This window comes from Megalobrama amblycephala, linkage group LG4, assembly GCF_018812025.1.
Source record: "Megalobrama amblycephala isolate DHTTF-2021 linkage group LG4, ASM1881202v1, whole genome shotgun sequence".
NCBI lineage: Eukaryota > Metazoa > Chordata > Actinopteri > Cypriniformes > Xenocyprididae > Megalobrama > Megalobrama amblycephala.
In genome coordinates, this window is record NC_063047.1 from 41,579,917 (window position 1) to 41,595,553 (window position 15,637).

Genomic DNA, 15,637 nt, shown 5'->3' on the forward strand with positions numbered 1-15,637 from the left:
ACTTTCATTGGTGAACGATTTTAATGTTTTCCTCTCTTCAGGAAGCTGTATAGTTTCATGTATCTGTTCCTCACGAATTACCTAAGAAAAACATAGTGAACATTCTTTCGTTGTAATGTTTCCTGTAGGCGTGTCTGTCATGTCTTTCACAGGTCGGCTCATCCATCATCACACTTTGTGTGACTTTAGTTCTGGGTAGTTAAGAATAAATGCTATACGTGTAACTGATTCCATTCCAACAGACACTTTTTTATGTGGAATTATGCACTTTCAAAATTTTGGGGTTAGTAAGATTTTTTTTTTATTGTTATTTTGAAAGAAATTAATACTTTTATTCAGCAAAGATGCATTAAATTGATCATAAGTCAAATCAAGTCAAGTCAAGTCACCTTTATTATATAGCGCTTTTTACAATGCAGATTGTGTCAAAGCAGCTTTACAGTGATAACTGGTATATAATTTTGGCTGCACAACAACTCTTAAAGAAAATGGTGTCAATGCAATAAGTGACAGTAAAGACATTAATAATGTTACAAACGATTTAAATTTCAAATACATTCTGTTATTTTGTACTTTATATTTGTCAGAAAAATTCTGAAATGTATCATGGTTTCCACAAAAATATTAAGCATAAAAATATGAAAATTACTGATTTTACTGTATTTTTGATCAAATAAATCCCTTGAATTAATTCAGTTATTAGCAACTTGTAATGGTTTGATATCTGATATATTTTCTGATATATATCCTTTTTTTTTTTTTTTTTAGCTCAGTTCGCCCATGAATGCAGTCAGTAATTCGGAGGACATTAAACCCCCTCTGGGTCTGAATGGGGTAATGAAGGTTCCGGCACAGCCCACAGGCACATCCCTCTCCCTCACTAAACACATCTGTGCCATTTGCGGAGACCGTTCATCAGGTGACACACACACGCTGGAACACACATACTAAGATGATTAAAAAATATATATTAATGCACTATGTAAATTGTGTCTGTTATGATAATTTAGCTATTGTGTCAGAACCAAATAGCTAAATTATCCTAATAATCTATTAGCAACAAATTTATATTAAAAAAAGAAATTATAAAAAATGATTATTTCACATGTTTTTCACGGCTACTTCATGTGTTATTTCATGGCTAACTCTACTTACCAAAATAGGACCTAAAATTTTATTTTGATTGAAAACAGTACTTATTATTTTTCTATGTGAGACAAAAGAGCCCACAGACCGATATGAGAGACTAGCATATCTAGTTGCCAGGAACAACATACTGTATACTGTACAGTCATTATCCACATTTTTTCCTACACCCCTTGACGCTTTGTGTGACTTATGGGAGTAACTTATGTTAAACTGTAAACAATCAGCAATAATAACGCAATAATAAGCATTTTCAAAATCTGGGTACAATGAGATGTTATTATTCTACTCACCCTTCAACCATCAAACATTAAAAGGACATTTAAAAGTTTTTTAAAACAAATTACTACCACAGACCATGAATAACTCCCGATTATTTCAGTATATGTTGTCCTTTTTTATACTTTTACAGTAAAAAAACAAAAGAAAAAAGATGATAATGGGGGAAAAGAATGCAGCGACTAAAAAGAGCTCTTGCCATAGATAAGATATTCTAGTTATACCACGTCACAATAAAATACCAAGCGCTCTTGAAGTCTGAACATGAGAACACGAAGGAAATTTTACAGCTCATTCAGTCAAACTGATGGATAAGGATTATTTGTAGCGCAACCTTATGATTTGAAATGATCTGTTTTAGTTTTTTTGAGTGGAACTTCCCCAAACCGGAAGTGCCTCTCATAATCTAAAACGCAGTAGGCTCATTAGGAAAAAGGAGGATATAAAAATGTACGACCGCAGCATGCCCCAACTGACCAATCAGAATCAAGCATTCCAGAGAGCTGTTTAATAATATGCTTTATTGTACTTGTTAAACTGCAGTCATGAAATTGGTCACTCCATATATTATGTCTTTTAGAGTAGTGTGTGACAAAAACAGATGTGTGGCTGTTGAATTATTGATATTAAATGGCAATTAAAGATAACCCTGCTGGGAAGAGTACTAAAGCATATGTCTGCTGGCAGGTAAACACTACGGGGTGTACAGCTGCGAGGGCTGTAAGGGCTTCTTCAAGAGAACGGTGAGAAAGGATTTGACGTACACTTGCCGAGACAACAAGGACTGTATAATCGACAAACGTCAACGCAACCGCTGCCAGTACTGCCGCTATCAGAAATGCTTAGCCATGGGAATGAAAAGAGAAGGTGCGTAGCTTATTTCTGTGAACACATGACAATTCTTAATAATATCATATACTGGGTCATATACTCATAAAAGGAATAGTTCACCCAAAAATAAAAATCATCCCACCTTTACTCACCTTCAAGCCATCCTAGGTGTATATGACTTTCTTCTTTCAGCCGAACACAATTGGAATAAAAGCTGCAAGCAGCTCACCGCCACCCGTTGGCATCAGGAAAACAGTGAACAGTGCGTGACATGCACGTAAGCGAGTAAATACAGGAGAATTATGGGCAAGTCATTTCAAATTGCCACACTTCCTGCTGCCAACAGGTGATGCTTTGACCGTAACTGAATATTGCAATGTAGATGACTTCAGGCCAGGACTATTATCAAACATGTGAAGTTTGGAGCAGATCGGACATTGTATGCCTGATTTACTACAATTTCCTGTTTCATGGCGTTAATCGCATACATTAGCACTTAGCCAAGTGTTGCATGATTTAACGTGTTTCTAGTATGTTTGTTACTTCGTGGCATATTGAAATGTGTTTCTAGGAGTGAATTAAAGTGTAAAGCATGACATTTCCTGTTGCCAGCAGGTGGTGCTATGACTAACTGAATATTGGCATATAGATGTCTTTAAGCCAGGACTCTTATCACACATGTGAAGTTTGGGACAGTTCGGACATTGTATGCCTGAATTACAACAGCTTCCACTTTCATGGCGATACATCAGACTTTGTCAGGCTGCCACGGACACGCCCTCCAAAGAAAACTCAAGATCTTTGTAATTTAACATGGCTAAAGCCTTAAGATTAGACTGACCATATATGATGTGGTTCTGTTTGAATCTCTATGAGGACTTAATCACAGTGTAAAACATGTCATTTCCTGTTGCCGACAGGTGGCGCTATGACTGTAACTGAATATTGGCATGTAGATGTCTTCAGGCTAGGACTCTAGGAGAGTCTTCAGACAAGCTCTAGGAGGAGTTTGTTAAAGTACAACATCTGGAAATGGCAAAAACTGCACAAATTTTGCAAAGAAAATTCAAAATATCTGACTTCCTTTTGGTTTTCAAATTTTGCTCCAAGAAACTTATTTGTACTTTTTGGTATTGGGCTGTTAGATGTGTGTACCGAATTTCATACCTGTACGTGAAACGTAGGGTCAGGGGCACTTTGTTGAAGTTTTGTAGGTGGCGCTATCGAGCCATTTTGCCACACCTAATTCTGAAACCCATATCAGACATAAATGTTCACCACTTCTGCAAATCTGCAAAGTTTAATGAGTTTTCAAGCACATTTAGGCCCTCAAAAATGTGATTCCCCTTTCATGGCGAAACATTTGACTTTTTCAGTCGCCACAGACATCAACGAAAACTCAAGATCTTTGCAATTTAACATTGCGAAGGCCTTAAGATTAGACTGACCACATATGATATGCTTCTGGTTAAATCTCTATGAGGAGCTAATTACAGTGTAAAACATGTCATTTCCTGTTACCCACAGGTGGCGCTTTGATTGTAAATGAATATTGGCATGTAGATGTCTTCAGACCAGGACTCTAATAAAACATGTGAAGTTTGGGGCAGATCGGACATTGTATGCCCGAGTTACAACAACTTCCTGTTTCATGGCGAAACATCGAACTTTGTCAGGCTGCCACAGGCACACCCTTCGGTGAAAACTCAAGATCTTTAGATTAGGCCTTTAGATTAGACTGACCAAATATGATGTTGATTAAAGCTCTAGGAGGAGTTTGTTAAAGTACAATGTGTGGAAATGGCAAAAACTGCCAAAATTTTGCTGAGAAAATTCAAAATATCTCACTTCCTGTTGGGCTTATAGATTTTGCACCCAGGCTTTTTTGTAGGTATTGGGCTGTTACATCTGTCTACCAAATTTCATAACTGTACGTGAAACGTAGCACGAAGGGCACTTAATTAAAATTTTGTAGGTGGCGCTATCGAGCCATTTTGCCACACCCAATTCTGAAACCCACATCAAATGTAAATTTTCACCACTTCTGATGTGTTTTCGAGCATGTTTAGGCCCTCAAAAATGTGATTCATTTTGGAGAATAATAATAATTGGCCGAGAAATTACAATAGGGTCCTCACACCATCGGTGCTCGTGCCCTAATTATTAAGTAATATTCTGGCTCTTCCAAGCTTTGTAATGGCATTGAAGAGTTTTTGAAGCTCCAAAAAGCATCCATCCATCATAAAAGTAATATATATGACTCCAGTGGGTTAATAAATGCCTTCTGAAGTGAAGTGATGGGTTTTTGTAAGAAAAATATCCATATTTAAAACTTCAGAGGAGAGAGTAGAGTTCCGGTGGAAGGGTGACCTCTGACCCGACATATGACGTAGGTGTAGCGTAATCTTAGGTGAGAATTAACGAACACGGAAGCGTAGAGGATAGAGCAAAATAAAACTTCGGTCACAAATTAGAAATCTAAAATGAGAAGTTAAAAAACGTTGAAGGATTTCAATATAAGAGAAGAGGAGCTACATCCTACGTCATACATCAGGTCAGAGGTAACCCTTTCGCCGGAACGCCACTTATTCACTGGAGTCGTATGGATTACTTTTCTGATGGATGGATGTGCTTTTTAGAGCTTCAAAAATTTGGGCACTATTCAATGCCATTATAAAGCTGGAAAGAGCCAATATACTATTTAATATAACTCCGATTGTGTTCGGCTGAAAGAAGAAAGATGGCTTGAGGGTGAGTAAATTATGGGATATTTTAAATTTTTGGGTGAACTGTTCCTTTAACCCAGTCAAACAGAGCAAATAATCCAGTTTATTGGAATCACCTCATTCTGAATGTCTAATGTTTATTTTTATTATGTCCAAATGAAAGTAAGTATATATGCTATGAGACACAGTTTTGAAAAGTCAAACTATCAAATAAACACATTTTGGGGGAGATCTTTTTACAGACTTAAAAGAAATAAACATTAATCAACACATGGCACAGATAGTTGAAAGCATTAATGACCTACAATTTGCAGTTCATTGCACTCCTGTATGCTGTTGTCAAGGAAATGAGTGAGATTGATTATTGTGTTGATTAAATTATGCAAGTCTAGAATCATCTAAAAGGAATTGAATTAAATGGCAAGAGGTTGTATTTCCAGCACTCCCACTTGAGAATAGTGGGAAAAGAGTGTAGGCATAAATGTAATTAATTCAGAATATATTCAGAATATTACATATATGAGGACATTCCAATAGCTGTCTAGTCTATCTATTTATTTTTCATATACGCACTATCCCTCATGTTCTGTTTTTAAAGGGTTAGTTCACCCAAAAATGAAAATAATGTCATTTATTACTTATCCTCATGCCGTTCCACACCCGTAAGACCTTTGTTAATCTTCAGAACACAAATTAAGATATTTTTGTTGAAATCCGATGGCTCAGTGAGGCTTCCATAGCCAGCAATGACATTTCCTCTCTCAGGATCCATTAATGTACTAAAAACATATTTAAATCAATTCATGTGAGTACAGTGGTTCAAAATTACAAGAAAAATTTTGATGCGCCAAAAAAACAAAATAACGACTTAAATAGTGATGGCCGATTTCAAAACAATGCTTCAGGAAGCTTCGGAGCGTTATGATTCAGCGTATCGAATCATGATTCAGATCGCATGTCAAACCGCCAAACTCCTAAAATCACGTGACTTTGGCACTCCGAACCGCTGATTCATAACGCTGATTTATAACGCTCTGAAGCTTCCTGAAGCAGTGTTTTGAAAATCGGCCATCACTATATAAGTCGTTATTTTTTTTATTTTTTTTTGGTGCACCAAAAATATTCTCGTCGCTTTATAATATTAATATTGAACCACTGTACTCGCATGAACTGTTTTAAATATGTTTTTAGTACATTAATGGATCTTCATCAATGGACCTTAATGGATCACTGAGCCATCGGATTTCAACCAAAATATCTTAATTTGTGTTCCGAAGATTAACAAAGGTCTTACGGGTGTGGAACGGCATGAGGGTGAGTAATTAATGACAGAATTTTCATTTTTGGGTGAACTAACCCTTTAAGATTGGGGTCCCAATCAGTGATGATAATGATAAATTTCATAATAATGATTTCAAAAACAACCTCTTATTGTTCTTTGAAACTCTTTTAATATGTTTTTTCTGACCTAGTTAAAGCCCATTAGCCAGACATTATTGAAGCTTTATCATTTTGTTTGATGACAAGGTGGGTCTTTTGTCAACCAAAAACACACTGTAGAAAAGTACAATAAAAGAAGTTACAGTAAACAACCAGCAGTGTACCATTACAGCATGATACCAATAAAACAAATTTAGCATGTGAAAACTGATTGCATTTTTCCATTGTTTTATATCTGACATAAGTTGCATTGTGACATTTTTAATGGAAGACATTTGAAGTATGTTAAGTTCGTTGTGCTATCAATTTTGTTTATAATCTGTTCTCAAAAGAGTAGAAAAAGTCATAAAGAATAATCCCGATACTAGAACGTTAGGTATATTTTTCAAGCTAATAAAATGGTCTTGAACATGAGGGCTGGACCCCCTATACTGAGGCCTCTGAGAGAGAGGTAACCTGACACACTTCTCCCCCACAAGTCACTCTCTCTGTCTTTCTGTTTCTGAGGACAATAAAGCTAAAATAATTTCCTTGTGCCTCTCTCCTCACCTCTCAGTGACTCCTGGAGTAGAGCTTTATCCTTCAGCTGACCTCCACGGCTCTCTGCTGCTCCTACTCAAGAATTCCCCTCATGATCTGCTAGTGGTTTCTGTCTAACAGAGAGAGAGAGAGAGAGAGAGAGAGAGAGTGAGTCATAAAACAGGGCTTTTACAGACAGAAGGGAAAGCTGAAATGTTCCACAGCCTGACGGCGAGGCAGACGGGGCTCATTTCCACCAGGTCCAGACCACAGTAGTCCGACTGTGTGGTTTAGACTTGGCTCCCCCTCTAAACCAGGCCAAACAAATGTGTACGCTGTGTACACAACACGCAGATGCTCGCCCAAATGTGGCACACACACACCAATACATTGTCAACCTGCATAACTAATCGTTTGACCGAAAGTTTTAGAAGGACGTTTTATGGCCCATGACTTTGTCGATAGACTGAATAGAAGCACAGAATCATGTTTGCACTGGATCGTACCCAAATAAAATATACATATTTTAAAAAGCAGAATACATATTACTAATAACGTCGCTCCAAATGTAGAATGACCTCCTCAACTTTCAGCCTCTGAAGTCGATGAATAATGGGCTGGATGCATATGCAGCTCGATGAAAAACAGCCTGTGCTGTTTTTGTGGAAATGTGTAGATTAAGAGCAAACCAAAAGCAGCTGTGTGTTATTGTGCACAAGGTCATGGCTTTGTTTGTGTATGTATCTGGACATGTCGCACATGCAAGCCTTTCTAATTTTGAATGTGCACGTGTGCAGCCGTTCAGGAGGAGCGGCAGCGGGCGAAGGAGCGGAGTGAGGCTGAATTCGGCAGCTGTGCCAACGAGGACATGCCCGTGGAGAAGATTCTGGATGCCGAACTGGCAGTGGAACCAAAGACGGAGACCTACGTGGAGGCCAACCTGAGTCCGCCTGCCAACTCTGTAAGCCAATCTCTCCCTCTAAATCACACTCAGTGACATTCAACTTATGGAGAACATTTGGCCCGTCTGAAATGTGCCATTTCAGAGTTACACTTCACAATTGCTCCTCAGTGAACAGACTGGGCTCGATCATTTTCTGAATGTCAAGACTAAAGAAAGGTTCCAACCTGCCTGCAGATATATAAAAGACAGTTTTAAGAGTTTTGCAGCTGTCCAAGAAAGAGTCAGATGCAGATACAAGTATTTCTGTTTGTGAATAAGAAGGGCTATTTTTACGGTCCCACTCCCAGCGGATGGATTCGGCTACATAGCAATGCACTTTGGCTTTGAAGGCCTCTGTACAGACCCCTCGAGAGGGAACATACTGCAGAAGAAGCACATTGTCATGTCACTAGATAAGAGCTTCAGCCATTAACCATGTCATTTTGACACACCGAGGCTAGTGCCGCTGTGTATATTTATGCCTTGCGCACATTTGTCCTCTGTTTTGTGCAGCTGTAAGCTCTAAATCAGGTAGAGGTCAGGGGAAAAGAGGCATATGCTTTGTCTTCCCTACTTTGTATTTTCAGATTGTTTGTTTCCCCCACAGTCGTTTTTTAATGGCTGTTTGTGTGTTCGTCCTTGAGCCCTGGGGAAGGTCCTCTCACATGAATAGGGTTCTAATGAATTTGTGTTCCTTTTGGGTTGATTGGAAAACTGTTAAGATGTGATGATCTTAAATGAAAGCCGTGTAGAATAGGAGACTTTTAAGCAAGATGTATATCTTATTGTTATGATATTTGAGTATGGTGGTGATATGAACTGAGCGCTCATGAATACACTTGTGAAAAAGAAGTGAGCTTAATTGTATGGAATGTAGTTGTACAATTGTAGTATACTTCAAAATTTGAAAGCAATGTAAAAAACTACTTGACATAATATAATATTAATGAAATAAAAGGCTACTTATGTGTACTTAAGTGAGAGTACTTTCACAATTTTTATACTTTTAAAAAGTGCACGTCATAATATAAAATAAAATACTTTTAAAGAAGTACACTATTTTGATTTGATGAATAACATACTAAAGCACATATGAAGTACTCGATTATCATTTTAACTGTAGTGTGTTATTCAATATTACGTTGAAAGTTAACATATTTGGTAACACTTTATTTTAGGATCTTTTAACTAGTTGCTTATTAGCATGCATGTTACTAGAATATTGGCTGTTTATTAGTCATTAGTAAGCACATATTAATGCCTTATTCTGCATCACCTTATTCTACATTCTTAATCCTGCCCAATGCCTAAACTTAACAACTATTAATAAGCAGTAAATTAGGAGTTAATTGAGGCAAAGGTTGTAGTTAGTAGTGAATGTGTTCCCTGTACTGAAGTGTTACCGTACTTAGAAATATATTTAAATACATGACAAAAGTTTCGATAGAAATTACATTTTAGTTTACCTTAAAGGTATAGTTCACCCAAAAATTGAAATTCTGTCATTTTCTCACCATCAAGTTGTTCCAAACCTGTATGAATTTCTTTCTTCTCCTAAACACAGAAGAACATTTTGAAGAATGTGGGTAACAAACAGTTGACGGTAGCCATTGACTACCATAGTATTTTTTCCCTACTGTGGAAGTCAGTGGCTACCATCAACTGTTTGGTTACCCCCATTCTTCAAAATCTTCTTCTATGTTCAGCAGAAGAAATTCATACAAGTTTGGAACAACTTGGGTGAACTTTCCCTTGAAGTGCTTGTCAGTACTCTTGGCAGTATGCTTTAACCATATTTCAATGACAACAAAAATAATTTTGAAATTACGGTAACACTTTATTTTAAAGGTGCCCTAGAATCAAAAATTTAATTTACCGCGGCATAGTTGAATAACAAGAGTTCAGTACATGGAAAAGACATACAGTGAGTTTCAAACTCCATTGCTTCCTCCTTCTTATATAAATCTCATTTGTTTAAAAGATTATTTTAAATATTTTCATTTTTAAACACTTGCAGTCTGTATAATGAATAAACACAACTTCATTCTTTATAAATCTCTCCAACAGTGTAGCATTAGCCCGTTAGCCACAGAACATATAGCCTTAAACTCATTCTGAATCAAATGTCAACATCCAAATAAATACTATACTCACAGGAATCAATGCATGCATGCAGCATGAATGACGGGCATCATGTAAAGATCCATTTGAGGGTTATATTAGCTGTGTGAACTTTGTTTATGCACTGTATAACTGCACTTATAGTCGAGAGCTCAGGAGGGCAGGGAGCGAGAGATTTAAAGGGGCCACAGCCTGAATCGGTGCATAGTTAATGATGCCCCAAAATAGGCAGTTAAAAACATTAATTTAAAAAAATCTATAGGGTATTTTGAGCTGAAACTTCAGACACGTTCAGGGGACACCTTAGACTTATATTACATCTTTTGAAAAGACGTTCTACGGCACCTTTAAGGTCTTTTAGATGCTTATTAGCATGCATATTAATAGAATATTGGCTTTTTATTTTTACTTATATAGCACATATTAATGTCTTATTCTGCATGACATTATTCTACATTCTTAATCCTACCAAATACCTAAACTTAGCAACTACCTTACTAACTATTAATAAGCAGTAAATTAGGAGTTTATTGAGGGAAAAGTCTTAGTTAATAGTTTATATGTGTTCCCTATACTACAGTGTTGCCGAAATTACACACAAAGATATACTACTAAAGTGGGTAAAAAAAAGAAAACTTTAAAGTTCAGCAATTGCATTTAATATAAATTTAAACTATAATATATTTTCAGTTGTGGCCTAATGGTTAGAGAGTTGTACTTGTCACCTGAAGGTTGCGGGTTCGAGTCTCAGTACCAGCAGGAAATATAGGAGGGGGAGTGAATGTACAGTGCCTCTCATTACCCACAACTGAAGTGCCCTTGAGTAAGGCACCTAACCCTAATCGCACCCTGGGCGCCGCAGCAAAAATGGCTGCCCACTGCTCCAGGTGTGTGTTCATGGTGTGTGTGTTCAATACTCACTGCTGTGTGTCTGCGCTTGGATAGGTGAATTGCAGTGCACAAATTATTAGTATGGGTCATTCACCATACTTTCACTTTCAATTAAGAAGCAACTAAGTGTCTAAAACATACATTAGTTTTAAACAAGTATATTCTTTTAACGGTAACACTTTAGTTCAGGGTCCAATTCTCACTCTTAACTAATTGCTTATTTACATGCATATTACTAGGATATTGGCTATTTGCAGCTCAACATATTTTAAATGTACTACACTGCAACTTCATCATTACAAATGAAAAGATATGTACTTTTAAATCACATGTTAATGCCTTATTCTGCATGACCATATTCTACATCCCTCAATCCATACCCAGTACCTAAAATTAACAACTACCTTACTAACTATTAATAAGCAGTAATTGGGAGATTATTGAGGCAAAAATATAGTTAATATTTGGTTTATACTGAGAATTGGACCGTTATCTAAAGTGTGACCCTTTTAAAGTATATTATTTTCTTTGTAAAGAAAAAAGCTAAAGAGTACTTCTTTTTCACCACTAAAATGGAAGAGCTTTTCGCTCCGGGTAGATGATGATGGTGCTTCAGTGATGATGTGATTTTGGGATCCTACAGGGACAGAATTTGCTCCATGACAACAGCAGAACATGCACAGAGTTCTCTGACTTGCCAGGCTATTGGTTCATGAGTGCTTGTTCTGATTGATTCTGGGCTGGAGAGCTTGGGTTTATTCAAGCAGAAGGAAAGGCTTTTAGAGAGCAAGAGTTAAACAGGGAATCAAAATATTCCATTGGGGAAAATGATAGGAATAATTTCCACAAGACTTCCCACAAGATATCTGTTCATTTTCCACTCACATCACTGAGTTTGACAATTGAGTTTCTCTTGGTGATATCTTTGCAGAATGCAGATATGGTAAAGTAACATGTCACACAGTGAAGTCAATAACACTCAAAAGCTGTTTCAGAGTTTGCAAATGCATTTTGTCCTTATTCCTGCATTGTTTATTGCATTCTCATTAAAAGTCTGATATGTCCAAAAGCACATTTGTGCAGAAATACCATTTAAAAGTTTGAGGTCTGTAAAAAAAATGTGTAATGTTTTTGAAAGTCTTTTATGCTCACCAAGGCTGCATTTACAGTATTTGATCAAAATACAGTAAAACAAACAATAATTTTGTGAATTATTATTATTATTTTAAAATAACTGTTTACTATTTGAATATATTATAAAATATAGTTTATTCCTGTAATGTCAAAGCTGAATTTTCAGCATTATTACTCCAGTCTTCTGTGTCACATGATCCTTCAGAAATCATTCTAATAAGCTGATTTGATGCTCATATTGTTATTAATGTTGAAAACACTTGTGCTGTTTTTTTTTTATATATATACTTTTTTGATAAATAGAAAGTTCAAAAGAAGCGCATTTATTTGAAATAGAAGTATTTTGTAATATTATAAATAAAAATGTCTTTACTGTCACTTTTATCAATTGTAATGCTTCCTTCATTAATAAAAGTATTAATTTCTTTTAAAAAAAGGAGAAAATATTACAGACCCCAAACCTTTAAACAGTAGTATAAAGTACTCATACAATAGGTAAACCCTTACAATATCTTCCCATCCTCACACAATGGAAAATTGTATCTCAAAAGTAGCTCTTTTAAATCTCAGTGTCATGGGGGTGCTTCAGAAAAGATGGAGAATTGGATCCAGTTGCAACAACAACTTTCGTTTTTTAACAAAATAACAAAAGTAAATCCGGGCAAATTCAGAGTAAATTCAGATATGGGGCAAGTCAGGCAAAACAATACTGAAACAACACATGCGAAACATCCACAATGGAACAGACACTGTTCACCAGACACTGAATAAAGGAAACACTGGGGTATAAATACACAGGGTAACAAGGGCTTGACATGGAACAGGTGTGGGTAATGAATTGCTACGGCAACAAACGTCACTGAAATAATTTAGTCCAATTCATGAAATGTTTGAGTTCATATTGAGACTTCTGACCTCTGATTTGCCGATTCTGGTATCTTGGCAGTTTGAGACATTGACATTGTGTTTTCTGAAACTGTTCACTAGGGTATTTTTCCCAGGAGAAAATCAGAGAATCAGGAGACCAAAGCAAAAGTTTCCTCTCCATTGCTGACTAGGAGAAACAACTATGAACTCATTTTTGATTTTCCTTTCCTTTGTGTTGCCATGGAAAGCTACTGACATAGAGTTCTCTCTCTCTCTCTCTCTCTCTCTCTCTCTCTCTTTCTCTTTCTCTCTAGCCTAACGACCCTGTAACAAACATCTGCCAAGCAGCTGACAAGCAACTCTTTACTTTAGTGGAGTGGGCCAAGCGGATACCCCACTTTTCTGATCTCCCGTTGGACGATCAGGTCATCCTTCTGCGAGCAGGTGCGTCAGTAAATAAACACAGACCACTTTTTTTTTAGTCATGCAGACATCGACCTAACGTGACCTGTTTGCTGTACATCTATTCTTCCAGCTATGAAGTTACAGCTGAAAACAGCATCAGCTAATGAAATGAGTATGTTTACGGTTATTTGACATTAGAGTCTATTCCAAAAGCATTTATATAGATTTGCAGATACATTTGATCCAGCCTCGGGCCATAGCATCGATTAAAAGAAGGAATTCCATCTCATTATCTTAGAGTGAGAGTCCTTATTCTGTTAAGAATGATGGCTTCTACACAGATCAAGATAGAATAAGAGGCTGTATTGTTCTCGCCGTTCACATGTTGCATTTATTTAATTAGGCTGTAGGTTGCCTGAGGACAACCAAACTCTCAGTGTCTTTCTGTTCAGTGTGTTTTATTCAGAGCCTCAGAAATGGGATCGTAGCACATGAAAGTGTGTCAATGTATTTAAAATCATTAAAACACAATTTCAGTTAAGAACATACAACTTAAGTTGATATTGAGCTAGTAAACAAATACAGCAGACAAAGCCACCATACACACACACACAGAGAGAGAGAGAGAGAGAGAGAGAGAGAGAGAGAGACACGAGGTGGAGTTGCTCCCTTGCTTGCTACCTTTGTGTGTTTGTTCACTTATCAATGTGCTTTTGTGCTCATGTCCTCTGTTGCTAGGGTGGAATGAACTCCTGATTGCCTCTTTTTCGCATCGTTCCATAGCTGTGAAAGATGGGATATTATTAGCTACAGGCCTTCACGTCCATAGAAACAGCGCACATACTGCCGGCGTCGGAGCCATCTTTGACAGGTTAGTCTAAGCTTTCAGAAAAAAATCCTGAGCCTGTATGATTTTCTATCTCAATTTTTGAAGAATATTTTGGATGTTCTTTTTGATATAATGAAAGCGAATGGAGACTGGGGCTTTCAAGCTTAAAAATTTGAAAACAAAATGGCACCTTAAAAACTCAAGTAAACTAAAGTATATGGCTAATGCACTATAGTGTAGTAGTTAGGTTCCAGAAGTAAAAATCCCATTCGTTTTCTCCATGGGGAAATTCATTTTTAACAATAACTTATAAAACATTAAAGTCAGATCAACAGTAGTGGCCAAAAGTGATGTCCAGCCTAGGAAAATTGACATCTTTACCCTTTATTCAAATATTATTAAACATTTGTTAAAGATTTTGTAAGCATATTGCTTAGTTGAGCTTGGTGTCATTTGTTTTATTTGTGATGCCAAATTGTGTGGACATACCTTTTGGCCAGGCTGTCACACAAAGAATATATATATATATATATATATTGTTCTATCCTGCACGTTTGAGATCTTTCTTTTTCTCCATAACCTCTGATGCAAACTGATGCTTCTCGTTATCCCCGGAGAATCAGTGCTTCAAAATCGGAGAAAAGTAATGGGTTCAGAGAGAAGCAGATTGTGTGGAGACTGACATTTTGGATCGCGTATGCTCTGGAATTTTCCTGTTCTGCCGATGTACATGAGTTGATGAATGAGTTCCTTGGCTAGGTTTTTTTTTTCCTCCTGTGATGTCTGTATGAGTTTTGTGGAGTCAGCCACTGAATGTTGCCTGATCTGGATGTGGATTGATCGAAGTGTGAATCCTTCTGATTCTTGAATTGTCTCAACTCCTTCCTGCACTTTCTATATGCACCTGGTGGGGTTGGACTGGCGAGCCACCTGTCGAGTGAATCCTTAGAACTTCTTGTGAACTTGAACATGCTGGTCGTCGAACGGTAGGAGGGGAATTGCACAACAAACTCTTTTTTTTTTTTTTTTTTTTTTTTTTTTTTTTGTTCGTCCTAATCCTGGATCACCTGCACAGACTGTGAATTATTTCACATTCAAGGAACTTTTCTTTTGGGAACTGAACTGAATTCATGGACTGATTTTGATTTTGATATTGAGGTCTTCCATTTTATTGTGAATGAACCCTAGGTTTACTGGTTATTCAGACTGGAAATTTTATTTTAATTCATGTTAAACTGGTTGGAAACTGATGTTGATGTGGTGAGTGTTAATGTTTAAATAGTGATAACTAAATAGGGTTTAATTCAAGAACAAGTCATTCAGACACAGAAAAGACAGCCAAAGTTTTATTTTAATTAGTCTCAATCAATGCACAAACAAATTACATTTGCACTAATTGAATTCTGAACTGAAAATTAATTTATGGTTCCCACAAAGTGAAACAACCATCAAATCCCTGGAAAGGAAAAGGAAAAGGTACAAATTAGTAACACGTGAATATTCCTA

General features: G+C 36.8%; 1 protein-coding gene across 2 annotated transcripts in view; it reads left to right on the forward strand.

Moving 5' to 3' along the window:
* rxrab (retinoid x receptor, alpha b) overlaps positions 1–15,637 on the forward strand; it is a 75,651-nt gene that overhangs the window by 49,853 nt on the left and 10,161 nt on the right. For both annotated transcript variants that reach the window (XM_048189404.1, XM_048189403.1), the window contains 5 exons: positions 769–919; positions 2,113–2,292; positions 7,739–7,902; positions 13,212–13,341; positions 14,041–14,173. In XM_048189404.1, coding sequence (XP_048045361.1) covers positions 769–919; positions 2,113–2,292; positions 7,739–7,902; positions 13,212–13,341; positions 14,041–14,173 — 758 coding nt within the window. The remainder of the gene's footprint in view (positions 1–768; positions 920–2,112; positions 2,293–7,738; positions 7,903–13,211; positions 13,342–14,040; positions 14,174–15,637) is intronic.